Below are 26,512 nucleotides of genomic sequence, written 5' to 3'. Positions count from 1 at the left end.
TTTTTTTTTTTGTACCGGGGATTGAACACAGGGGCGCTTAACTACTAAGACACATCCCCAGACCTTTTTAATATTTTATTTAGAAACAGGGTCTTGCGAAGTTGTTCAGAGACTCACTAAGTTGCTGAGGCTAGCTTTGAACTTGTAATCTTCCTGCCTCGGCCTCAGCAGTTGTTAAGACTAGCCATTTGTTTTTAAGAATCACATGAGCACTGGGAATTGTAGCACTAAGTGGTTCCAACTTTCTTCAGTACTGGCTTCCATTTTTTTTTTTTTTTTTTTTTTTTTTTAGGAAAAACACTTATTTGAAATTTGCATGGGGCTGGGGATGTGGCTCAAATGGTGGCGTGCTCGCCTGGCATGCACGGGTCGCTGGGTTTGATCCTCAGCACCACATAAAAATAAAATAAAGATGTTGTGTCTACCGAAAACTAAAAAACAAATATTAAAAAATTTAAAAAAAAAAGGAAATATGCATGTCACAAAGGTTTAATGACCTCAACATAAAAATAGTTACTTTAAATAAATAAGGGAAAAACAACATAAACTTAATGGGGAAATGGGACAAAGACATGAACAGACAATCCTCAAGAGAAGAAATAAATGCTGGATAAAAATATTAAAAATTAATATAGTTTATATAGTTTACAATCATACAGGAAGCAAGAGCACAAACTTTGATAAAGGAAAGTACCTGCCATTTTTAGATGTTGTACTCCAGGGCAGTAAATAGTGACTCCATTCCTATAATCTCTGGGATATACAACTAGCTAGATATGTAACAGATCACATACCAAACATTAAGAGGTGTTATATCTGATGACTCTATTGTTAATTTTTGTGTTACTTATTCAGTGAGGAGGAAAAGGCATATATAAGGGCTAGAAGATACTGGTAATACTTTATAAATGGCTAGAGGGAATGTTTCAGCAACTTTCCAACAGTAATCTACTCCTTTCTTCCTTTTAATAAAAGTTGAAATTTTGCTGGGCTTGGTGGCTCACAGGCAGAGCCACGTGGAATTCTAGTAGCTCCACACACCGAGACAGGAGGATCCCAAGTTCAAAGCCAGTCTCAGGACCTTAGTGAGATCCTGTCTCAAAATATAAAGTAAAAAAAAGGGCAGGGGATATTGCTCAGTGGTGACACAGCCCTGGGTTCAATCCCCAATTCCCAATAAATAAACATTGAAATTACAAATCCCTCCTTCATTCTCTAAGAAACTGATATCTTCAGCTCTTTCTTTAATCTCTTGGTTTCTTTCCTGTGCTGCCATTATGTTCTGTAAATAAAACCTGAAATCAAATGAACACAAATAATCCTCCTGCTTCAGCCTCACCTTAAGACTAGTCATTTGTTTTTAAGAATCACATGAGCACTGGAGAAATTGTGGCACTAAGTGGTTCCAACTTTCTTCAGTACTGGCTTCCATTTTTTTTTTTTTTTTGAGGAAAAACACTTATTTGAAATATGCATGACCAAAAAACAAAACAAAACAAAAAACAAAAAACCTAAAGATGCCAGTGAAAATAATAGAATACATTTCAGAAGTTAGCATTTTAAAATTCTATCATAAGAATATGTAACATTTTGCGGGGGGCTGGGGATATAGCTCAGTTGGTAGAATGCTTGTCTTGCATGTACAAGGCCCTGGTTTCAATCCCCAGCACCACAGGAAAAAAAAAAAAGAAAAGAAAAGAAAAAAGAAAGACTATGTTATATATTTTTTTTTGAAGAAAGTATACAAAAAAGTTTTAAGTATGCTTACTTAATGGGCTGTATTGGCCAAGTGCAGATCTCACTTGTCTGGAAGGTGGTGTAGCGTTGAGATAACCCATATTACGATGATAGTCCATCAGCTGTTCTGAGCGTTTCATACCAACTGTTGGCTTCACAGCTTCAAGCCTTTTCAATAAAGCCTCCATTAAAAACAATTGATTAAAAATTCAATGTGTATCCTTGGTCAAATTACTCGATAGGGATATTAACAACAAAATAACATCAAAGAGTCAGTTTTCATCATCAGTGAGATAACACATTTGAAATAACAGTGCCTGATATCTAGTAAGGACCCATTAAATAGTCATGTTATCATTTATATTGTTTTGTATTATTTTCTAGTTTTTTGTCATGCATACATGTTAAATTATGTAACAGGGAAATATTTTTCTTATATTCTCTGTAATTTCTTACATAGCTCATGGCAGACAATAAACAAATATTCATTTAATGGATTGAAAAATGCATTCAATTTTCTAATTTATGGTTTACAAAGTCTCAGAACTGCCTGTTACAATTTGGACACAGAGTAGATATAAGCCTGCAAAGGCTCATGTGTTTGAAGCCTTGGTCCTCTCCAAAGCAATAATTTAGTGGGGCATTGAGGAAATGATTGATCATGAAGATTCTAATCTCATTAGTGGATTGATCCCTTGATGGACTCATTTTTTTAAAATTTTTTTTTAAGTTGATGGTAGACATTTATTTTATTTATGTATTTATATGTGGTGGTGAGAATCGAACCCAGTGCCTCACACATGCCAGGCAAGTGCGTTACCACTGAGCCACAGCCCCAGCCCTGATGGAAGCATTTTGATAGTAGCATTTTGATGGCATTATTGGGAGGTGGTGGAAATGTAAGAGGTGGGGCCTAGTTGGAGGAAAATCAATGGGGGTATGCCTTTGGTGACTATGTCTTGTCCCTGGGACCCCTTCCTTTTTCTTTGCTTCTGGACTACCATAGAATAATCAGCTTTTCTCTGCAACTCCCTTCTACCATAATGATTTCTGCAGGTGTTAGACTTGCTTTATTATTTCTAAAATGGCAAAGATCTTATAAGAACATTAAAAAGGAACAAGTGCCCTATACTTGAAAAATCGAGACAAAGGAGGAGGGTGGATTTTATTTTTCATTTAATGTTTTTGATATTTGAATTTTATAAATTTATAGAAACATTACTTTTATTTTAAAAATAATATTTTAACATAGGAACTCATAAGTAGAAAAATTATAGTTGTCTATTTGTATTTCTCTGAATTTAAAGTTGACAATGACTATTTTACATAAAAGATATAGAAAACATTATATAAACATGTATGTATAAATATATATGAATTTTATGCATCTAAGCAAACAAACAAAAAACTCAACTCCATTTGACTTCTAGGTTCTAATGCTGATTCATTATAAGAATCTTACTTTGTTACTAACCCTGCTTCAATTACTCTCTAACCTCTCCCTTCTTTCATGTAAGAGGAAACTGATTATTTCATTTGAGTGAAATAATCTCACTTTTTATTAGAAAGTAAATGAAATAATAAACTAAGTGTCCTTATTAACCACCTCTCCTTCTGTTAAGATTATTTGTGTGCTCTTTCAGAAAAACAGGATTCATATGTTCAAAAGATAAAGTGACATGATTTAACAAGAATATTTCAAAATTTATGAAATAAAAAATTAGTGACATTTTGGAAATAAAGCTCTTTTTTTGCAGGGGAGGTTACCAGGGATTGAACTGAGGGGCACTTAACTACTCAGTCATATCCCCAACCTTTTAAAAATATTTTATTTAGAGACAGAGTCTTGCTGAGTTGTTTAGTCTGGTTCTCAACTCACGATCCTCCTGCCTCAGCCTCCCCAGGCACTGGAATTACAAGTGCGTGCCACTGCACCCAGATAATGTTCTACTATAACCAAGTTTATATAGAGTAAGCATGTCCTCAACTAGATAAAAATTTCTTTTACCTTAATTGGGTAAGTGTATGTGTGTGCATGTACACTCCTGTACCTTATGCACATGTTCTATATTGTCTTCATTTTGTTGGGATGCAATGACTAACGAGAGGAATATAATATCTGTCTAATGAAATAAATACTGAGGATCTGGAACTTCACCAGAAATGCAGATTAACAACAGGATGCATTTTTAACTCTAAAGCACATGACTCCATTGTTGTAGTCAGCTTGTTTACCTCTGTGACCAAATGACCCAAACAATTCTAAAGGAGAAAAAGTTTATTTGGTGCTCATGGTTTCAGAGGTCTCAGTTCACAGACTGCTGGCTCCTTTGTTCTGGGGCCTAGATGAGGCAGAACATCATGGCGGAAGAGCACGGTGGAGGAAAGCAAATCAGGATACGGCACCAGGAAGCAGAGACAGAGACAGCTCCTCTAACCACAGGAAAAAATATAAAATATAAACCCTAAAGGCACCTCCTTCAGCCACATGGTACCTGCCTATGGTTAGCACCCAGTTAATCCCTATCAGGGGATTCATGCACTAATTAGGTTAAGGCTCTCAACCCTATTATTTCATTTGGAACATTCTTGTCTCACACATGAGCTTTTGGGGGACCTCCTATCCATATCATAACATCCATTTTATGCAATATCTTTGCTCTTCTCTACTTTCTCTACACAGGACTACTTCATTGTCACCAATTATATTCATTTTGTGCTAAAACATGAATGTTTTAATAATCATGCCTGTTAGCCACTTGGATTTGTCTCTACCAGTGGAAATGTAACAAATGAAGAAACAGAAATCATAAAAACTGTAAATTAATGAATATGTGCTTATGTGTAACATCTGACAGGAGTATCTGGTGTGTGTGTGCACACATATATGTATGTGTGTTCTGAACACAAATCATTTCTTCAACAGATCAAAAAGTATATCAGCTCACACTTAAGAACTATTAAAGCCAACATGGCTCTATTAAAATAAGAATTTTGAAGATGACTAGTTATAAAATAAATACACAAACACGTAGCTTAACAGAAGTAACTAATTATAAAATATAATGAAAAAAATTCATGTGCAATGGCATAAAAATATATAGTAATAAAGAAAACTGCAAAACTTTACTAAAATAAGGTTACAAGAAGGCTTAGATCAATGGAAAGACTATATTTCAGACAGAAAGGTATCAAAAGTCTCCAATTAAAATAACAATCTAACAATTTCAATGAAAATTTACAATAAAATTTTTAAATAAAAAATAATCACCAGGAAGAATAATGCAAAAGAATAGTCAAGAAAATTTTTGCACAAAAATCAAATTGGCTCCATTTTGGTTTAAAGAATGAAAAGTTAAAACAAATCACAAGATTAGTTTTCCTCATAACAATAAAATAAATGCTTGTTTTTAAAAATATTTTTCATTAGTTGTTGGTAGACCTTCATTTATTTTTATATGATGCAGAGAATCGAACCAGTGCCTCACACATGTTAGGCAAGGAATCTACCACTGAGCCACAACTCCAGCCCCCAAATAAATGTTTGTAAAATAATAAATTATTTTAAATTTATTATTTATAAAATAATAAATTATGTATGTTTTCCTATTTAGCTTTAAGTTACTTTTTTCATATCTTTATTAGTTTCTGATTCTAGATCTGTTGTGTCCAAAGCTACATGTAACTATACAGTTGAGATATGCTTTAAAAAAATACACAATTTAAAAACTTTGTATCAAAAACCTCCTCATCATTAATATTCTGTATTGATTCCATGTTGAAATGATAATACTGGATGTACTCAGTTAAATAAAATATTATCATTATTTTATTTTATGGATTAAACCCAGGAGTGCCTAACAACTGAGCCATATCCCCAGCCCTTTAAAAAATTTTTTTAATTAGGGTTTTGCACTAATTTGATTAGGGCCTCACTAAATTGCTAAGGCTGCCTTTGAACTTGTGATCCTCCTGTTTCAGCCTCCTAAGCCATTGGAATTATGGTGTGCACACTGCACCTGGGAAAGCACATTATTTTTTAAAAATTAACCTGTTTTAATTTTTTTCATGTGACTACTAGAACATTTTAAATTATACATGTGACTTGCATTATGTTTTTACTGCTCTAGAATATAACAAGATCTTACTATAAAATGGAGGTAAGTATTATTCACGTATATAAAGTAGTAAGTATATAAAATAAGTAAGAATAAAATACTGGTAATTTTCCACTGATATTAAAATAGTTGAAATGCACAATGGACTTGGAGGATAATAAAAGCTATAAGCAGAAGCTCCTGATAGTTTCCATAGTGTACATATTCAGAACAGACAAGACATTAATGGTTTCAACTTTTCACAAGTTAAGTCCAGGTTCCTTAAAAAGCTGAATATAGAATTATGTCAGGAGCTGCTCTAGAAATACACACCCCTAAGTCCTGAGCAAGAGAACAATTATTGCACCCTGCAATAAGTTGGGCTTTACCACCACTTGGAAAATGAGGAGTGGCTCCAAGAGTAGGTGTTATCTGGTGGGGTTGAGTTACACTCACCTGTTTCTTTGTAATCCTACCCCTTGCCTTTTTTCAGATAGAATGTTCTAAGAAATGGCATCCCCCAATAAAAGCCAACTCTGGAACGTGCACTCCCTCTCTCTTGTCAGCCTCTCCTGACTTTCTCTTGCTCCCCCCTCCCCCTTGTGGGAGCCTGAAGCCAGAGCTGGGGAAGCCATTCTGAAGTTTATAAAAAGGTATTCCATGTCTGTGTGGTATATTGTGTTACGCCAAATTTATAAGAGTGACTTTGGTTCAAGTTGCCCACACTAGACGGGGACAGCAGAATTATTGCATATGACCCATCAATTCTACTCTTAGATATATACCCAAAGGAACTTAGAATAGATACTTATATGTTAATTATAACATTATTCACAATAGCCGTGAAACCATCTAAGTGTCCATCAACAGATAGATGAATGGGTAATCAAAATATGGTATATACCTATGACAGAATATTATTCAGCCATAAAAAGGAATAAAGTTATGATACGTGCTACAACATGGATGGACATTGAAAACATTATACTAAGTAAAATAAACTCAACACAAAGGAATAAATATTGTATGATTCTACTTATTTACATGAAATATTTAAAATTGCTAAATTTATTGGACTGGAGTTGTGGCTCAGTGGTAGTGCGCTCGCCAGGCACATTCGGTGTCCTGGGTTTGATCCCCAGCACCACATAAAAATAAATAAACGAAATAGAGGTATTGTGTCCAACTACAGCTAAAAAATATTAAAAATTGCTAAATTTATAGAGACAGAAAGTAGATTAGAGGTTTTCAGAGGATGGGCTGTTTAATAGATATGGTGTTTCTATATGGATTAACAGTGAAGGTTTAGAAATAATGGTGATGGCTGAAAAACATTATTGTTGTACTTAATGCTACTGAACTGTACACTTAAAAATAATTAAAATGGCAAATTTTGTTTGCCATTTAGGTAAGCAAGATTTGAATCTAGGTTGTACCATGTATTATTATCTGTTTGATGTTGAACAATTCCCTGTGTCTCACTCACTGTCTTATTTTTTCCCCCACACAACAAGAGTTAACTTTAAAAAAAAATGTTAACTATATCATAAGGTTGAGGATTAAATGACCTAATATTTATAAATAGGCATCATGTAACTGCATATTAAATAAAACAGGCTTCAGAGCTAAGTAGCTAAGTGGAAGAGTAAAAACAATACTTAAGTGTTCAGTAAGAGTTCAGCAAACATCAGCAATTACTATGATCTGAATTATATGAAGAAAATGACAGGCTTATAGTGTTATAAATATGAGTATTTTCAGTAATCCATATACATGCACACCTATGTTCTTTTAGAATACCAAAGTGTAACTATATAATTTGTAATAATCAATGTTTATATAATTAAATTTAACCTATACCAGGCATATTTATCCTGTATAATAAATGATATATAAATTTATTTCAGCTTTCCAGGATATAATAAAGTGAGACCAATATAGTTAATGACTGAATACTTAACAGAAAATATACTATATGTGATCTTTGAATACTATTTCCTGTTTTTCTGTAGTGATCTAGGCAAATAATGAAACTTTCAGGATAAAAAATATATACCATAGCTTCCAAATTCATAGCTCATAATTTATTTCATACCACATATATCCACACCTGCTTTTATGTAATTAAATTTGAAAATTTGGTTAGTTGTACTCATAAATCTGTCTAAATGCATTTTCTTTGCTTAAAATATTTCAGTTACTTACCAAATTTTCTCTTTCAATCCTTTGTTGTTCCTTCTGTCTATTGAGAGCACTATGATATAACTTAGGGGGATGACCAATTGATCTTCTGGGAATTGCACTTTTGCTTCCGGGCTTCTCAGCCTGCCTTGACAGTTCTTTCAAAAGCCTCTGATTTTCCCGATCAATTTTTCGCACCTCTTCTCTTGTGAAAGAGTAGTTTTTTCTAGGTACTACTGAAGGCTGATCAAAGTGATGTTTTTGAGGTACCTTTTTATCTAACTGCAGAAAAGCTACAGAAATGAACAAAAAAAGGCAAAATAGTTAACAAAGTAGCTATGATGGTAATAGGCTTCGACCTTTAAAAATATAAATCATTAATTCATGAAAACACGTAGATGACTTCTCAGACTGCAGCTGTATAGAAAAAAAATTTAGAGGTAACTTATAATTTTACACTGAGTTCTTTGGCCATAAAAGTTACACACAAAACAACATAAATACATATACATGGTAATGGTTTATAGGATGTATCATTTATGGAAAGTGCTTTCTTCATATGTATTTATGTTTCCCTATGGCAGTTTAATAGTTGCTGAGTTCATAAACCTTTGGGTTGGGTGCACAAATATAACCATTTCTTAGCTGTGGCTTTTGTTAGTTGGAGCACATACTTGAAAAAATGTCCTGAGCAAAGACTGAGGGAAACAATGTCAAAAACTCAGAATATTCTGAAACTATCACTGTAACCTGAAAATACTGTACTACAAAATATTTATGGATCTTAGTATTGTCATTAAAATAAATACTTATGTAAAGAACATACATCTCATCCATTATCAAACATAAGCCAAAATGATTAATTATATAAAAAGTGCTTTTAACTAAGAAAATATATTCTATGATTATCAAATAAACTTTTATCAACATTCTTAAGTTTTTAAAATTTCCATAACATAAAATGTCACTAGACACAATTATTAACTGCTTGTAAAAAGCTAAAAATATGGAGCTTGCTGAATGTTTCCAGTTTACTATGTATTTAAATGGTAATATTCTATATTGGATTAATAGACAGGAATATTTGTCTTTGTTTTTTATTATAATATTTTTTAAAAATAACCATTATTTGTTTTTACTTGACTATTTTTGTTATTTATTTTTCATGACTGGCATTGTACTATTAAAGTTCAGTGCTAAAAGGTAAAAGGTATTTTTAACTCCCTATTAAAAAATGAGCATGGTGCAGAAAAGTTAAATCACTTAGGCAAAGTCACAAAAACAGTAATTCTATCTCCATTCCTAGGTTTAAATCTTAAAAGAGAAGACCATGAAATAGTATAGAAAATTTCAAAACAATGATTAGGGCTGGTAATGTAGCTCAGTGGTAGTACATGCAATGAGGCCCTGGGTTGGATCCCCAATACCTCCAAAAACAAACAAAAAAATCCCAGTGGCTTCCTGAGAAGAAAAATAAGGAAATTAACGGTTGGTAATTTGTTGAAAACCACAGCAATTGGCAAAACCTGAATGAGAACACATTTAGAAAGATATAAATGTGCTTTACATTTTAAATTATCTTGCTTCTAAGAAATACCTATCTTATAGAATTCAAAAGGTTTCTAGATTAATTTAGCTACATATAGAACTCATTAAGATTAAATTCTAAAAGAAATTAAAGCTATATTTCCTAATTGCCAAAAAAGTTTTTAAAAATAAAGAAGGCAATAAGTGGAAAACAATTTAAAGCTATTTAATCTAATTCAGTTTTTTAAAAAACAGCATTCTAGTTCTTCCAGATGGAAAACTATATGAAGTGCTTATATACTGACAGCAGGTATTACTACAATATTTTTCTAAAGTAGCTATATGCTTTACTGTATATTTTAGTATAATGTTGGATGCTTTTCATGCTTTGAAACCTCAAATACAGATCCACTCTTTTTCCAATTAAGATCTAAAAAATGTTTTAATATGATTAAACTTTCAGGGATACAGATATATTTACATAAGTATGTATATTTAAACTTATATATTTAAAAATACTATTTTTCTCTAATTTTCCTTAGTAAAATAATTCTAAACTCTTCACATGCATTTCAACCATCATCACCAGAGTCACTTCTGGAGTTACCTGACATCATTTACTAGAGTATCAGATTTACTTTCATCTAAGCTATTTGAGTCAGACAGCTTTTTAAAATTTTATATGTGATGCTATAATTGGACATGTTATTCTAAAAATAAGTTTTTATTCATATATTAGTTCTTTTTAAATATTCATCCTGTAGTAATATTCATGATCTCTATTAAAAAAAGAGAATTTCCTTTTAAAATTGATGTTTAAAAGATTATTTTAAAAAAATCTAACACATGTTTAACAAAGGCCATGATTTAAGGAATAATAATTTACTAAACTTGCCTTCTTTATTAATTACTAGATAGGTGAAAAATTCTTGACATTCTTCACATCATTTCTTCTAAATATGGGCAGGCTTGTAACTGCTCTAATCAATAGGGGTACAGCCAAAATGATTTTCAACTTTCAAGTCTGGGTGATAAAAGGAGATGCAGTCCATTCCCTCACATGTTTGCTAAAATGTGTGCTTGGCTCCCTGGGCCATCCAACATGTCTGATTGCCTTGATGCTGCCATTGTATAAGGAAGCCAAATCACATAAAGAGGCCATGTGTAGGCACTTTGTAATCCTAGTCTGAGTTATCTAAGGCTGCTGCTTTACACAACCAAGTTTTGTGGTGCTCTTGTTAACAAGCAACAGTAATACAAAATCTGGTACCAGGAAGCTGAGGGCTATTACGACAAAACCTAAAATACACGGCACTAGCTTTGTGTCAAGTAGAGCTGTAAAGACCTGGAATGAATTGTTGAAGTCTGAGAGACGCAATGGCAGATTGTTTAGCAATACTGTTGGCTATGGTGTTATGGAAAATGGAAAAAATTTCTTCTGCACTCATGGATTTTGCTAAGCAGATCTCCAAGCAGAATGCTGAAAGTACATTCTGGTTTATTTTATTTTTTAGTTGTAGTTAGACACAATACCTTTATTTCAATGTGGTGCTGAAGATTGAACCCAGGGCCTCACGTGTGCTATGCAAGTGCTCTACCACTGAGCCACAACCCCAGCCCCCATTCTGGTTTATTTATCCACAATAAGAATCCATAGGATATACAAAGATAAGCTTTAAAAAAAAAACTGGTCAGTTTTCATGCAAATTATAAAAGAGCCAAGACTTACAGGATTCAGAATAAAACCACTTCTCATCTGTCATCTCTCCCAGAAAGATTCTCAAAGTATTCGAAGACCTGTAGCTGAGGAATCTCAGTAGTACTTGGACTTGTAGGTAAAAGATTTAGAAACTCTGGGGTATATTTGGACAGGAATATATTTTCACATATGGAAGGAACATAAATAAATGTGTGGCTAGAAATAGTATCTCAGAGATTTTCTCAGTTATTTGACATTCCTCCCATTAAGAGGAAGGGTCTATGTCTGTCCACTTTAAATCTAGAAGAGTTTCTGGCCATTTCAACCAACAGAGTATCAAAGAAATGATGCTATGTGACTTCAGAGATTAGGTCATAAAAAGTAATGAGATTTCTGTCTTGTTTCCTGGGTACATTTGTGCTTGGAACCTTGTTCAGTTACCAGCAGTCCCAGTTTTCTGGTGGTCCCAAGCCTAGGCACCTGATATGTGAGTAAATAAGTACTCAGATTATAGTCCACAGTCATTGGGTTGCCTCTACTTTTAAGTGTCTCTATCCTTTAAGAGACAGGGAATTTATGATGTAGCAATAGTAACTGATGATTTATATCACTTAAAAAAAAATTGTGTGACAAAATGCCTGTGGGACAAGTGTAGTCCACAAGCAGTTAATTATTTTGTATGTTCTAATTGATTAAACAGTGTTCCTTGGGGGTTGAGACTTCACTGATTTTATTGTTTTCAAACTTTTTGGTGTATTTACTAACATAAAACACCCTCCTTTATCCCTTTTAGTATTTTGCATATCTTGAATTCCATTTTGTATACTAATAGGATTGATACTTCTATTTTCTCATTTTAAAAGGAGATAAACGTAGCACCTCTTTTTCAAACCTTTACTTTCATTCTCCCTAAACTATTTTAAATATCTTTTTAGGTTGGATTTTTCCCCTCCCAAATCAATAGGTATTTATTAAACAACTAGAGTTAGCATAACAGAAATGGTATCAAAAGGGCTTGTTTACTACTAAAATTTTAAGACCCTTTCTGCCTATTAAAAGATTTAAGCAGCTCAAGGTCAAAGATCTAATTCTAGCCTGGCACAATGGTGGTGGTGCACAACTGTAATCCCAGCTACTTGGGCAGTCAGGCAGGAGGACCCCAAGTTCAAGGCAACTTATGGAGACCCTGTCTCAAAATTTAAAAAAGGAAAAAAGCTCTGGGACTGTACCTCAGTGGTTGAGCACTTGCCTAGCATGTATAAAGTTCTGTGTTGATCCCCAGTACTGAAAAAAAAAAAAATCTCATTCCAAACACAAATTTTTTGAGACTTACATAGCAAAGGCAGGTTTAGGATGGGGATGGAAAAATCACCCAAGTCAGCCTTTCAAAAAAAGGAAGCTGAATATTCAGAATTTCTACTGATATTTCAAGGTCTACTTTGAAGTCATATATCTAACAATGCCAGTCTACACTGATCTTCCCTCCTAATATTTCTCACAGAACCCCAGAACTCTAAATTTTGAATGAAACCTACCAAACCTACATAGACTACCCTATCCTACAAATGAAGAATCTGGGGTTCAGAACAGTAATTGGTTTGTTTATAGACATGTTGATAACCCAAAGAAGCCTGATTTTCTGATTCTATGTACAGAATTTTCTCCACCTTGCTATAAAAGTACCCAATTAACACTGTTTCATTATTCCATGGTCTTTATGGGATATTTGGTTTTTATATCCTTTTATTAATGTTTGTTTTACTTACTATTATGGAATCTGAATTTATATTTAATAAATAAAATTTATTTTAAACTAATACATGTGAACAATATTAGCTAGGCATTACTCACTTTTTTAACTCTTGCTCAATTTCTGTTATAAAAACTTGTAAAACTTTTTACTCAAAATTCACTACTGGAATCAATAAACTGTTTTAATGCATCTTTGTATTTAAGCCAGTAAAAATGTTTAAATTGAAAGTGTAGAGCTTATGCTGCTCAACTATTTTGATAGGATTGTTTGTTGTGCTAAAAATTTTTAAAAATGTGTTATACATTATCACTTCATCTTCCCCATATTAAGTGGATTTATCTTCCAAGAAAGTGAAAAACACTGTAAAAAAATTATGAGCCAAAGAGGCCTAGAAAATCCTATTAGTAGAAGTTTAAAAGTAATAAAAAGTGTATTGCGTGAGATAAGTGCAGAAAAGTCATGAGCCTGGACGTGCCTCCATCTACCATGACTGTGGTTTAATTATATGGGGAAAAGAAAAAAAATTTATGAAAATATTCTTGGATCTACAAAGTGTCACTGTGAATTGGAGCATGAATAATGATTTTGAAAATCTTAAGACTTACCTTGCAATGGACTGATATTCAAAATTAGTGTTTAAAATGCTGTATTATAAAGAATACTTGGTGGATTGTCATATTATGAATTCCAACAACAAATGTACCAATTGGTAAAATGCCACCTTTGTTCCAGTGCCTTAAAAAGCCCTGAGCACCACTAACTGACAAGTCTGTTAAGAGGGAGATTTTTACTGTGCAGCAAGCAGTATGAATGAAACTTGCTGCTACATTTCAGCTCAGCCTCTATGTTGAAAAGATTCTATGGTATTTTGATTTAATTATAATTGGGAAAACTTCAGAAATTTAGGATGGGATCATTATTTTTTCCATTTAGAACTATTATATAGGTTCACTATATCCAGAAATGGGTTAGAAAAGAATAGTTAAGAGATGGCTGGGGGCTGGGGATGTGGCTCTAGCGGTAGCGCGCTCGCCTGGCATGCGTGCGGCCCGGGTTCGATCCTCAGCACCACATATAAACAAAGATGTTGTGTCTGCTGAGAACTAAAACATAAATAAATAAATAAAATCTTTAAAAAAAAGAGATGGCTGTATTTATCTTATTTCATTTTATCTTTTAATATATTTTAGTTGTCAATGGATTATTTATTTATTTATTTATTTATGTGTGGTGCTGAGGATCAAACCCAGGGCCTCACACATGCCAGGCAAGCACTCTACCACTGAGCCATCCCTCCAGCCCCACTGTATTTATTTCTAAACAGAACCAAACAGTAGTGTCATGATATCCACAGGATGGTCCTTGGATCAGCAGAATTAGTATTACCATTAGGCACTGGTTAGAAATGTAGCTTTGGCTTTACCTTAGTTTTACTGAACAAAAATCTGCATTTTAATAACATCCCAGGGTGGCCTATATACTATTAAAGTTTGGAATGTGTAGGGCATTTTAACCATTATTTTTCCATTTCCCCAGTCGGTAATTAGACCAGGTTTGGATGGAGAAAATTATGAGACATAATCTCCCATCAATACTTTTGAGGACAAGGCTCCCCTCTGAACAACAACATGAACTGCACAAAAAAGAACAGAACCCATAAGTGCCTGCACCAAGGAACTGTCTCTTTGGCTGGAGGATGTCTCCCCAGTGCTGGACCCTCTAGTGGCCACCAGTTTCCATCCCTCCTTCCATGGATGAACTCTGGATTTAACTGCTACATCACCAGTGTGTGGTCATAACCCGTGGGCTTTTTCATGGGTGGCCATGAAAATGATGCAAACCTCAGATTATCCATCCTTACCGTGTGATTTGTAATCCCTGGGAGAACATGGGACCCCTTTTTGTAATGAATCTTGATCTGTCTGTGTTAATGAACTTTTTTTGGGGGTATAGAATTTGGCCTCACTTAGAATCAAGGCTCATAGTTGAATTTAATTTACATGTTTGGCACAATTTGAGTTTTTTAAACAAGGAAGTCCTTAGGCCTACTTATAGAAGCCTCAGATTATTTCCTTCCTTTTTACAGAACAGGCTGAGCATATTAAAATTCATATTTCCTCTGATGGCCATGATTCTCTATCAGAGAGTTTGTATGAAGACCATGTTTGGCAGCAGCAAAACACTAGGGGGAAAAAGCTGGAAAAAGAGAAAAAGAGTTTATGCTCTTTGTGGGCCAAAGGAATGTTCAGAAGGCTGAGGGCTTAAATCTCCCTTTTTGCATTCAAAGAAGCTTGCGGAGCACACAGGAGCACAGAAACAGCTATGGGAATCCCTTCTGTCTTGTAAAGGCTTAATATGCAAACAAAGTAAACCTAGGCATTTCCTTAAAAAAATAAAATAAAATAAAGTTTGGAAGCTTGTGTAGACAAAGTTGATTGCCCAATTAACATAAATTCCTACTTTTCCCTTAATAGATGCTGGCTTCCCCACAACTTCCACCTCTAACTCCAGGGCGAGTCTGATTGGCCAGGGATAATCGCACTTCCTTTGCCAATTACTGGTTCAGGAACAGGAGTGTAAGCTAATTAAGCTAATTCTAGCTGATGAGACTTAAATGGAAGTGGGCTGGAGATTATTTTTTTAAAGTTTCCTCCATTCCAAGAAAGTGAAAGGAAGAGATAATTTCTCTTTTTCTGGACAATGTCAATGTGTGCAGATGAATACTGAAAACTGCTTCAGATTATCTCCTAGAAGCCCAAGAATGAAGATACTACCAGGGCTGGAGGAAGAAAGTGGTAGGCATTTTGAGTTTGTAAGGCACTAAAATAAAGTTAGTGTGAAGCTTCTAGTCTTAGCTCATTACCTTTGCAATGTTTCTTTTCTGATAACACAAATAATATTTTAGATATTTTCATGATGGTATATTTGGTAGAGTTACTCATGTATCAATCATTTCAAACAACAGAAGATATCTAGTCAAAAAATCAGTGTAAATTCACAGCATTCAATATTAATAATAATTAATGTACAAATTTTAAAGAGCAAAGAAAATTACCTTTTAAGAGATGATTCAGATCCATTGTGTCATGTAAGACTTTCTGTTTATATCTATGATCTAAATCAGAATCCGGTGAATTTGGGGTGAGATTAGGTCCACATTTTTCTTTACCTTTCCTGGCTGTTTTCAAATGTTTTGAATCATTTTTTAAAACCTCAACATCTTCATATACCTCTTGACTCACATTTTCTTGCCTTTTAACTTTTATTTTTTGGTCATTTGATGCACCCAATTCAAAAGACTGAATAGGGCTAATGTCTGGAGTTGATAAAGGAGTTACATCTGTCACAGTATCTTCAGATTCCTCTGGAGAGTCATCAATTTTTGGCTTAGTACTTGAATAGGGTTGTGCTCCTGCTGATTTTATTCTTGACTTATATTTCTGTTTTGGTGATAAGAGGGTTACACCATATATAGGTTTCCTTGATGATGGACGCGAATGAGATTTACAGATGTCTGATTCTGCATCTGAACAGTCTGTACCTGAACTTGAAGATGAGCAAGACAAAGAAGAGGAAGAGGAACTAACTTTGGAATACTTTTTGCTCATGCTTTTTTTGAAGTTATTAGATGCTTTAGCTGACCTGGACTTTACATGATGTTTTTTCCCATCATCACTGCTTTCTTCTCCATCAGTATAGTAATCATCTTCACCTTCTTTTACAATTTTAGGAATTCTACTTGGAATGGGCAAGTGTATTTTATGACCTTTTGCAGCATCATACAATTTTTTTGATCCTGAAGAAGTGGTCAATGAAGAACTGGTTTGCAAAATATCATTCTTTACAAGATGTTCGTCTGAAAGAAGTTTTGCTTTTCTTTCATTTCCCTTCTCAGTAAGATAACATTTGTTTTGTATTCCAAATTTTAAGTTTATATTTCCTGTGCTCTTATCTATTCTCTCTTTAGGATCATAATTTTGCTTGTCCACAACTAAGTTACTTTCACATTTCTTTGCTGCTTCTTCAAAGTCACTGTCAAAGAAAGAATGGTCTACTTCACCTTCTGATATATCTTCAAACCGATCCATGATGGCAAAAATATATCTGAAAAAAAAGTAAAGTGTAAAACATCAGACTAAACTTCCAAATATATATATATTTAATTTTATACAGTTGTTTTAGTCAGCTTTTTCATTGCAGTGACTAAAGGACCTAACAAGAACAATTTTAAAGAGGAAATGTTTATTCAAGGTCTCAGTTTCTGAGGTCTCAGTCCCTTCTTACTGAGGAATAAAAACATTAAAGGCACTCATACAAAGCTGACCAAGCAACTTGGAAGCTATGACATAATCACACATAGAAAATGAAAAGGGGAGAACATATCTGTCTCTGTTAAAGAAGGTTTGATATAAGAGATATTTCATAGTAGACAGTCAATGACTGTCTAAGAGAAAATTCAAGGCACATTATTTAGACACATGAAGTTAAATATTTGAAGAAATGGATTAAAATGTTCAACATAATTGCCTCCACCATAGGTCAGGGACCACTGTTTTTTGTTAGAAATCTTAAATTACTGTATAATATAACTATATTATACATATTATATATTATATTATATATATATGTACTACAATGATTCAAAATATCTTATTATTTTATACAATTAAAATGAAACTGGAAATGTCATTATAAAGTCATGGCCTTTAAAAAGTATTTATCTCTGTAATTAACAGTGGTCTAAGCAGCAGTGTCATATTATCTTTTACTGATAGTTCATTTTGATATTTAGTATTACTCTCCACTAAAAAATAAACAGGATTCTCTGGAAGGCAGCTGATTTTGTTGTTGGAGATTAAAAAAAAAAACAAAAAACAAAAAAACCAAAAACACAGCATCTTATACAGTATCTTAACATGGCCAGAAAGCATAATATTCAAATATGCCTTTGAGTAGTAGCAATGAAACAAAGGATCCAGATTAAAGTTCTAAATTGTATAAACTAGACAATTTAGAACTATAAAACAAAAAATATTATGTAAAAATTTTTAAAATTTGTGGAAAGTCATGAGTTCATAATGATCAAAAGGAATAACATTCATTATGTTAAAGAAAAGGCACAAAAGGATTCTCAGTAACAACATGTAGCCAATAATGCAATTACTTACTTATCACTATAACTGTAGTCTTTCATTAAGTGACCTTATAAGAGAGGCTATAAAAACAAGTATAGACATAATTTAGAAATAAATCAAATTTCTATTAACAATAATGTAGACAAAGTATGGTGATGCACACCTATAAACCCAGTAACTCCAGAAATTGAAGCAGGAAGATCACAAGTTTGAGACCAGTCTCAACAATTTAATGAAATTTTGTCTCAAAATATAAAAAAGGGCTGGGTTAAACTGTAAGGACCACCAACACCATCACCACTAATAATAATAATAATAGGTTAAGTGTGTGTGGTAGTATTTAACCACTGAATAACTTTGTTTGTCTTTAAGTGTTTGAAGACTTCAAGATATTCTCATTACTTATAAAACTTTGTCAATTATCATTATTTTGTGTATAGGTGTAGTGTTGAGGGTCCTAGCCTTTAGACTTTAAAAATTTAACTATAATCCACTTTTAAATGCTTAACAGAATCAATTTAGTAAGTCTGGATTTTGAAGTTTTATAAACAAAGTCTCAGTGCTTAGGAAGATTTACTTAGATTTGTAAGTATATCTTGTTGTGTGCTTGGGATACTAAAGAAAATTAAACATAATAAAAAATTATGGTGGTAAGCAATTTTGCAAATGGTGTATAATGTTCAGGGAAAATATACAAAAGCTATTTATAATCAAAATATAAGTGAGTTTTAAAATTTTAACCCCAAACTAGATTTAAACAGAAACATGTTTAAGTACATATTAACATTTAAGAAACATAAGATAATAAAATTTATTTCTAATGAGCATTAAAATAAAAGATGTACTGTTTTCTACCACAGATTAATGTCTTCATTACATTTTGAAGTTCAAATTGACAGAGCCGATTCTGAAGGTACAGCTCAATGGTAGAGCACTTGCCTAATCTTCACCAGGCTTGGGAATTCAATTTCCACCACTGAAAAAAATAGATAAACAAACTACAAGCCGAAACAACAGAGGGAAGCTTTCTCCCAAGCCCCCAAAAGAAAGATATCTAGTGAGGTTTTAGACATTATATTTATCCACATAGATATCAAAGTCTATTCCATAAAAACTCAAATTTGTCTTTTAGGGTATGTCACAATTATTTTTCAGATCTATGAAAAATCCATATACTCTTTGAAATCAGTTACTTCATTTCTGGAAATTTATCTTAAGAATGTAATATTAAAAGGTAACAGAATACAACAGTCATTAATATGGTATTATGTAAAAATGTGGATGTGTAACCGATGTGATTCTGCAACTTGTATTTGGGGTAAAAATGGGAGTTCATAACCCACTTGAATCAAATGTATGGAAGATGATATGTCATGAGCTTTGTAATGTTTTGAACAACCGATAAAAAAAAAAAGAGGGCTGGGGATGTGGCTCAAGCGGTAGCGTGCTCATCTGGCATGCGTGCGGCCCGGGTTCGATCCTCAGCACCACATACCAACAAAGATGTTGTGTCCGCCGAGAATTAAGAAAAAATAAATAAATATTAAAATTCTCTCTCTCTCTCTCTGTCCCCCCCCCCACTCTCTCTTTAAAAAAAAAAAAAAAAAAGAATGTAATATTAAAAATAACTATCACTTGTGATACTTGAAAAACTTGTATAGAGAAAAACTATGATTCCATCAAAATAATAATTAAGATCAGAAGTAAGCAAATTATTGTCCAGGACCAAATGTGGCTTACCATCTGTTTTTTTTTTTTTTTTTTTGATTTTCCTTTTTTTATTTTATTTTTTTAAAATTTTTTATTTGTTTTAATTAGTTACATCTGTTTTTGTAAATAAAGTTTTACTGGAATACAGCCCCATTCATGTGTTTTGGTATTGTCTCTGACAGGTTTCATACTATAATTGCAGAGCTGAGTAGTTGAGACACAGGCCCTATAATCCAAAAAATCAAAACATTTACTACCTGGCCCTTTACTGAAAAAGTTTATGAACTATCAGCATGGAAAAATACAGAATACATACAGAATACTTGTCATTTATACTGGATTAATAATACAATTTATACATTTAAATAAAAACTAGGAGATAAAAACAAATCAAGAGTTGATCTGTTAAAATAAAAATCACAATCCTACTGCATATTTTTATATTTCTGTCACTACACTAAATAGTGTTTGTGCAATAAATGATGAGTGGGAGTTTGCTCAGTGTTTGAAAAGAAATGAACTGAGACATACTGAGGCTTAAAACTTGGTTCTGACACTTTTGTATAATTTTGAGCAAATGTATAAAGATATTTGTCATAACAATTGTAATAGCAATGAGTTAGAATCAATGTCAATGTCTCTGCTAAGAGGAAATGGATACATAAAATGTTGTACAAGCATTTGTAAATTGAGATCCTACAAAAATATTGTTGATTAAAAAAGCAGAATTAAGTGATCAACAATAAAAGTATGTAAAGCTTACCAAACAATGCTATATTCTCATTGACACAGACATAAAAAATGTTACATAGCACGAACTGGAAAGACATACAATAAAAATCCAAGAATATAAACTTATGAGGGGAAGGGAGGATTGAGGCTTGTAGGGCTGTGTCACTATTGGCTATCACAAATCCTAAAGAATACGACTGACAATTATGATTGACTATTAACAATCTAATTCTCTCTACCCAAGGTCAAAAAGAATAGAGATATCTTAAGCATAAGGAGAGAGCAATCCTACTAAGTCATAATACAATTGTAAGTACATAATACAATAAATAAACTACAAGCCAAAACAAAAGAGGGAAGCTTTCTCTAAATGGTTTGCCTACACTTAGGTAAGTACATGTTTAGATAAACTTATTAATAGATATGTGACTATCTCACTGGGCACAATGGCCTATAATCCCATTGGCTCAGGAGGCTGAAGCAGGAGGATGGTAAGTTCAAAGCCAGCCTCAACAAAAGCAGGGCATTAAGTAACTCAGTGAGACCTTGTTTCTAAATAAAATACAAAATAGGGCTGGGGATGTGGCTGAGGGCTTGAATGCCTGAGTTTAATCCTTGGTATCCAACCTTCCAAAACAGACAAGTGACTATCTCAATGAATGTTTCTGCTTGACTCTACTGGGAAATATAAAAAGCTTGATACAAAAGCTTAATTTTTCCTAGTCATTGACTCCCCCATTCCTAGTTGTTTTTAAAAACATATTGTTCAGATCATTCCAACCCATATTCCTCAGAAAAACTTTCTAAATTTTAAAGAAATAAAATTACAAAGCATAAACATGTATCACTTGTATTAGTGCTATATGACATTCTATTACTAATAGCTATATGTAGTATTTACTATATACAAGCAATGCAACCTCCTTAAGAGGTTTTATTATTCCCATTTACCAATGAGAAACTGAAGCAGAGCAAGAATTTGTCCAAAGTCACACAGCTAGTAAGGAGCGTAGCCAAGATTGTAAAGCAGGAATTTTTTAAAGATCATGTTATTTTTTAAATATCTTTTATTTCTTTTTACGTGCTGAGGATCGAACCCAGGGCCTCACACATGTGAGGCAAGAGGCTCTACTACTGAGCCACAACCTCAGCCCCCAACATCATGTTATTATCTACTGTTTTGTTCTGTTTCTTAGGACCATTGTTTGCTTCTATTATGTGAGAGTGGGCAACATTACAAGCCCCAGACTTTCCAACTTAATTTAAAGTCATTCTCCCCATCCCAATTTGAGCTGTGACCAAAACCCCCTTTCCAAAGAGAAGAAAATGCATTCCAAAAATATTTCCAGCAAAGAGTGCTAATTCTGGAAGTCACTAATCTTAAAACATTCTTAGAATGCCTCTTTTGGGTGTACAAAATAATAGAAGAATTTGTTACCAATCCCTGATAACTTTAAAGGATACCTATATAAAGTTTTTTTATGATGGTTTATGGCTCATAGTAAATGTTGGGACTGATACTCTTCCTAACCCCTACCTGACAGCTCCCCAACAGTCCTGAAACTATTTTTTACCTTCCCCTGTACTCCATGGCTACTTTTCATTCTTTTTAAAAACTGGTATATTAGAGTTGTATATATTGATGGAATTTACTGTTACATATTTCTACATGCACAAAATATAACAATATAATTTGGTCAATATCATTCCCCACCATTTCCCCCCTCCTTCCCTTGGTTCCTTTTCCTCTACTGATCTCCTTTTGATTTTAAGGATATCCACCCACCATCTTTGTTTTCCTTTTTACTCTCTAGTTTTCACATGAGACAAAATATCCATTCTGAGTTTGACATAAATGAAATAATGCACTTAACATAATGGTCTCTAGTTTCATCCATTTCCTGCAAAGGGCCCATGGGCTAATTTTAGGTATTAGTTTGACTGGATTAAGGAATGAATAGAGAACTACTAGTAAAGCTCCCTAGTAATCACCACCCTTACATTAAGAATGAAGAAATTAAGGCTTGGCAAATACAAGTGACTAGAGTAATTTAAATTTAACTTAAGAATAAAACATTTTGAATTTCAGGTTTTTGGAAAAGGAATGCCTAACCTGTAATAGCTTAAATACAATGATGCAGGAAGGTGAAGAAGAAAGATGTGCAGAGGACCTCAGTTTAAAAAGTTTCAGGGTCAATTGAAAAAAGAGCTGGAAATCACCCAGCAGCAAACTATGACTTGACAACCAAAAAAAAAACAACAAAAAAAAAGTATGTTCTTAAATCATACAGGTAAAGCAGCATACAGCCTAAAAGGTTTTTATAATGGTGTATGGCATGTAGTAAATGTTGGGGTTCACATTCTTCCTAAACCCCTACCCTGACAAGATTTTTACCTGCCCCTGTACCCCATAGCTAATATCAGGTGCATTATATCTTCCTTGGTCAAATAACTTCTTGAATGAAGCATTTAATTCTATGATAAATGGTAAAGAGTCTAAAATCTAAATCGTGATTAGAACAATGACGAAGGGAGATGGTACTGCAGCATATACCTGTAATCCCAGCGACTCAGGAGGCTGAGGTAGGAGGATAGCAAGTTTGAGGCTAGCTTCAGTAACTAGCAAGATCACACCTCAAAATAAAAAGGGCTGGAAATGTAGCTCAGTGGTAAAGAACCCCTAGTTTCAAACCTCAGTATCCCCGCCCCCCCAAAAAAGAATGATTAAGGGAAAGCTGATACTTTCATTTCAGGACTGTGATATTAAAAAAGATTTGTAGTTCCAGAGGTAGAACTTAAATCAACAGATGACATACACAACGAAGCTGTTCTGAGCTTAGTATAAGAACTGCTCAAAAACAGAATGAGTACTTTCTTCAATTATGAATCCTGAGTCATTAAAAAGACTGGATGACCACTTGCTGGGATGCTGCAAAGACAATGAACATGTAGGGAGAACAGTATCTTTCCCATCTTCAAACTAGTTCTAAATCCCAAAGTCTCTCCACAGCCAATGGACTACAGATACACCTTTGATATCTCTGTCACATAGCCAACAGTTTCCTATCTTGCTTGTGAAGGGTCTCAGAATATACCACCCCAAAACATACCTTTAGCATAAGGATCATTTTGAGGTAAAGACAACTGAGAATTAACAGATGTAGAAACAACTCCCAGAACTTCCCTTATCTGACTAAAATCAGAAACTTTCAGATAATGAGGACAGCCATAAAATTCCCCTCTCCCAAGAAAGGTATTTGACCATGAAAAAGAAAGATGGCACTGAGAGGGACCTGCACAAATAGATCCTGCTAGATAGAGTCCTTATCTTCCATTCATTCTCCCTTATAGTCCCTAGAGACCTATAAAACCTTTTTCTGTGTCATTGTGTTTCCACAATGTATTGTTCTTTGTTAAGAATGGTACATATACTCTTAAACCTATCCACTTCTTCAGGTCTTCACTTCTTTTCTAGAAAAGTCCTGTGTCATGACAAAAATTAATGTCAAATACAATTTGGTAGCTTTTCTCCTGTTGATCTGTCTTGTCAACTTAACTTCCAGAGCTACAGCTGCAGAATCTAAGAGACTAGAGGAAGAGATCCCCCCCGACACCCCCAATCTCCTACTTTGTCCCCTTACCAGACTGGTTAGAGCTGGCATGCTTATAGTCCCAGCTACTATAGGAGGCTAGGATTGGACTTGAGTCCTGGAGTTATACACCAGCCTTGAAACACAGACCATCTCCATTAAAAAAAAAAAAAAAAAAAAAAATCCATTCCCTTACCAGATAGGAAGCTTCTGATGTCTTGCTCATCTTTACATTCCCAATGTCTAAGGAGGACCTAACAAATATGAGTCATTTAAAGAATGTTTGTCCATGAAGGAGTTTGGAGTTAAGATACTTAAGATTGAGCTGTGATTCTTCTGCTCTTTGCTAACGATAGCAGGCAGAAAAAAGTTTTCAACCTAGCTTCCTGCACTTTCCTTCACTCCCTCCAGATACATAAATCAGAACTATCCCATCTGCATTTCCAGTAACACAGTCCCCAACAGTTTTATAAGTCATCTGCTTTCCTAAATGGTCACAATTTATGAGGGAATTTTTTTTTTGGTTTACATTCAGATCCATAATATCTAACAGGGTTATAGGAAGAATTTAAACACTCATCATTTAACTTACTTTATAGGAAAATTTATCCAACAATCTGATCCACGAAGTGATTCTTTTGCTAATGTTTACTTCACAGTTAACAGGATCCACAGTCAGGCAGGTGGTGCATGCCTATAATAAGGAGGCTGAGGCAGAAGGACCGCCAAGTTGGGGGCCTCAGCAACTCAGCGAATGCCTCAGCAACCTAGCGAAGCTCTAAGCAACTCAGCCTTGTCTCAAAATAAATAAAATAAAATAAAATAAAAGGGCTGGGATGTAGTTCTGCAGTACAGCACCAAATGGTGCCTTCATAAAGTAGTTTAGATTCTCTTTATAAGATATCCGGAAAAGGGTAAAATTATGTAATCGTTTATCACAAAATAATAATAACCCTTTGTTACTCAAGACAGGATTTTGCCAAAGCTGCCTGGGAGTCACTGGGACCTTCACAATTTGCAAAGCTCATGCGGAGCTACCAACAGAAATACTGGTGCTTTGACAACACATCAGGAAATACATACACACACATACACACACAAATATAGTATTATTTAAATGTCATTTTGTTCATGTGACATTACATTCTTGTAGCTATGTAACAGGGCCCCAAGAACATACCCAATACACAAAAATCTGAGCCCAAAGTAAACGTTTCCCAGGTACTTGAAGCTCCATTCACCACCCCGTCACGACCCCTTGTCAAAGGGGTGGCCGAAGGCAGTCTCAGGCCTTAGGGTTCAGATTCAAGTACGTGAAGATTGGCAGCAGCGGTCAGAGCCCAAGTACCGGTCGCAACCACATTCCAATTCAGAGAGGACCCTGACCCGAGCCACCTCGAACGCATCTTGAGGGTAGGACCGCCGTTCCCACCGGGGCGGGTAGGAGTGCGGGCGGTCCCACCGACACAGGCTTGGGAGCCTTTGTTGTGGTTACACCCGCCGCTCCGGGGGCTGGCCAAGCCGAGGTAGCGGAGCAGAGGGCCTAGGGGCTCCGGCGGGCCCGCCTTCCAACCTCCCGCCTAGGCTTGCAGGCACCCACCCGAGTGCTCGCCGCCGCCTGGGCGCTGGAGACGGGAAACGGATCCCGAACCGCAGGGAAGGTGGCCGGCGCGCCCGGGGGAGCGACAAAAGGGGAGCTCGCGCTATGCTCACCTGGGAGCCGCCGCTATTATAGTGTCTCACGCGGCGCCGGGGCGCTCGCGACCCCACTCGCTCACTGGAATTTACGCATGCACGCACGCGCTAGCGCGCTCCCGCGGCCCCTGCTCGCGGCCCCGGCGGCGCGCGCTTCCGGAACAGGAGGGAGCGGAAGGAGAAAGGGGGACCCGGAGGGAGCCGCGGCTCTGCGGAAGGTAGCGGAGCCCGACGCGCGGTGCCGCGTGGCACCTCGCGGAGGCGTCACAGAACGCGGCGGAGGGTCCGCGGTGCGCCCGGGTCTCGCGAGGGGAAAAGAAATCCTTCCAGGCCTCTGCTGCCCCGGGGATCCTGGATGTGTTACTACCTCCACCCACCTTTTAACGCAGAGCGGGTAGGTCACGTTATGGGGGATAATTTAACAGCAAAAGCTGTTTTGTTATCTTGTAATTCTGTACCAAAAAATCCAGAATAAAAACGGAGGACCACGGTTTTTCTGACGTATTTTATAACAGTAAATGGTTCTGTGCACCAATGGCTGGTAACACATTCAAAGTCCACTTCCTCCTGGTAAAGGAAGTGCAGTTAAAACAATCTGAAAAGTCGTCTCTGCAAAATATATGAAATGCCTTAATTTCTTGTTGAACTCTAAAGCG

General features: G+C 35.0%; 2 protein-coding genes across 7 annotated transcripts in view; one reads left to right on the top strand and one right to left on the bottom strand.

Moving 5' to 3' along the window:
- The window catches only part of CFAP97 (cilia and flagella associated protein 97), a 50,082-nt gene extending 24,059 nt beyond the window's left edge, over positions 1 to 26,023 (bottom strand). For 3 of the 6 annotated variants that reach the window (XR_014019088.1, XR_014019089.1, XM_081268904.1), the window contains exons 1-4: positions 25,875 to 26,022; positions 16,050 to 17,098; positions 8,040 to 8,308; positions 1,769 to 1,919 (exon numbers count right to left, since the gene is read on the bottom strand). Coding sequence is in view for 4 of the 6 variants with exons in the window: in XM_081268904.1 (XP_081125030.1) it covers positions 1,769 to 1,919; positions 8,040 to 8,308; positions 16,050 to 17,082 (1,453 nt within the window). In the remaining 2 variants the exon portion in view is untranslated. Of the gene's footprint in view, positions 1 to 1,768; positions 1,920 to 8,039; positions 8,309 to 16,049; positions 17,099 to 24,753; positions 24,870 to 25,874 lie in introns of those variants that run through there. The other 3 variants (XM_081268905.1, XM_081268907.1, XM_081268906.1) reach the window with 3 other exon arrangements.
- A 41-nt stretch (positions 26,024 to 26,064) lies between these two features.
- The window catches only part of SNX25 (sorting nexin 25), a 121,332-nt gene continuing 120,884 nt past the window's right edge, over positions 26,065 to 26,512 (top strand). The window contains exon 1 of the mRNA XM_081268903.1: positions 26,065 to 26,250. Coding sequence (XP_081125029.1) covers positions 26,212 to 26,250 — 39 coding nt within the window. The 5' untranslated portion in view covers positions 26,065 to 26,211. The remainder of the gene's footprint in view (positions 26,251 to 26,512) is intronic.

The sequence above is a fragment of the Spermophilus citellus genome (genome assembly GCF_964194105.1).
Source record: "Spermophilus citellus genome assembly, chromosome: 16".
In the NCBI taxonomy this organism is placed as follows: Eukaryota; Metazoa; Chordata; class Mammalia; order Rodentia; family Sciuridae; genus Spermophilus; species Spermophilus citellus.
The sequence above is the reverse complement of the archived record's forward strand: the minus strand, read 5'-3'. Positions and strand labels throughout refer to the sequence as shown.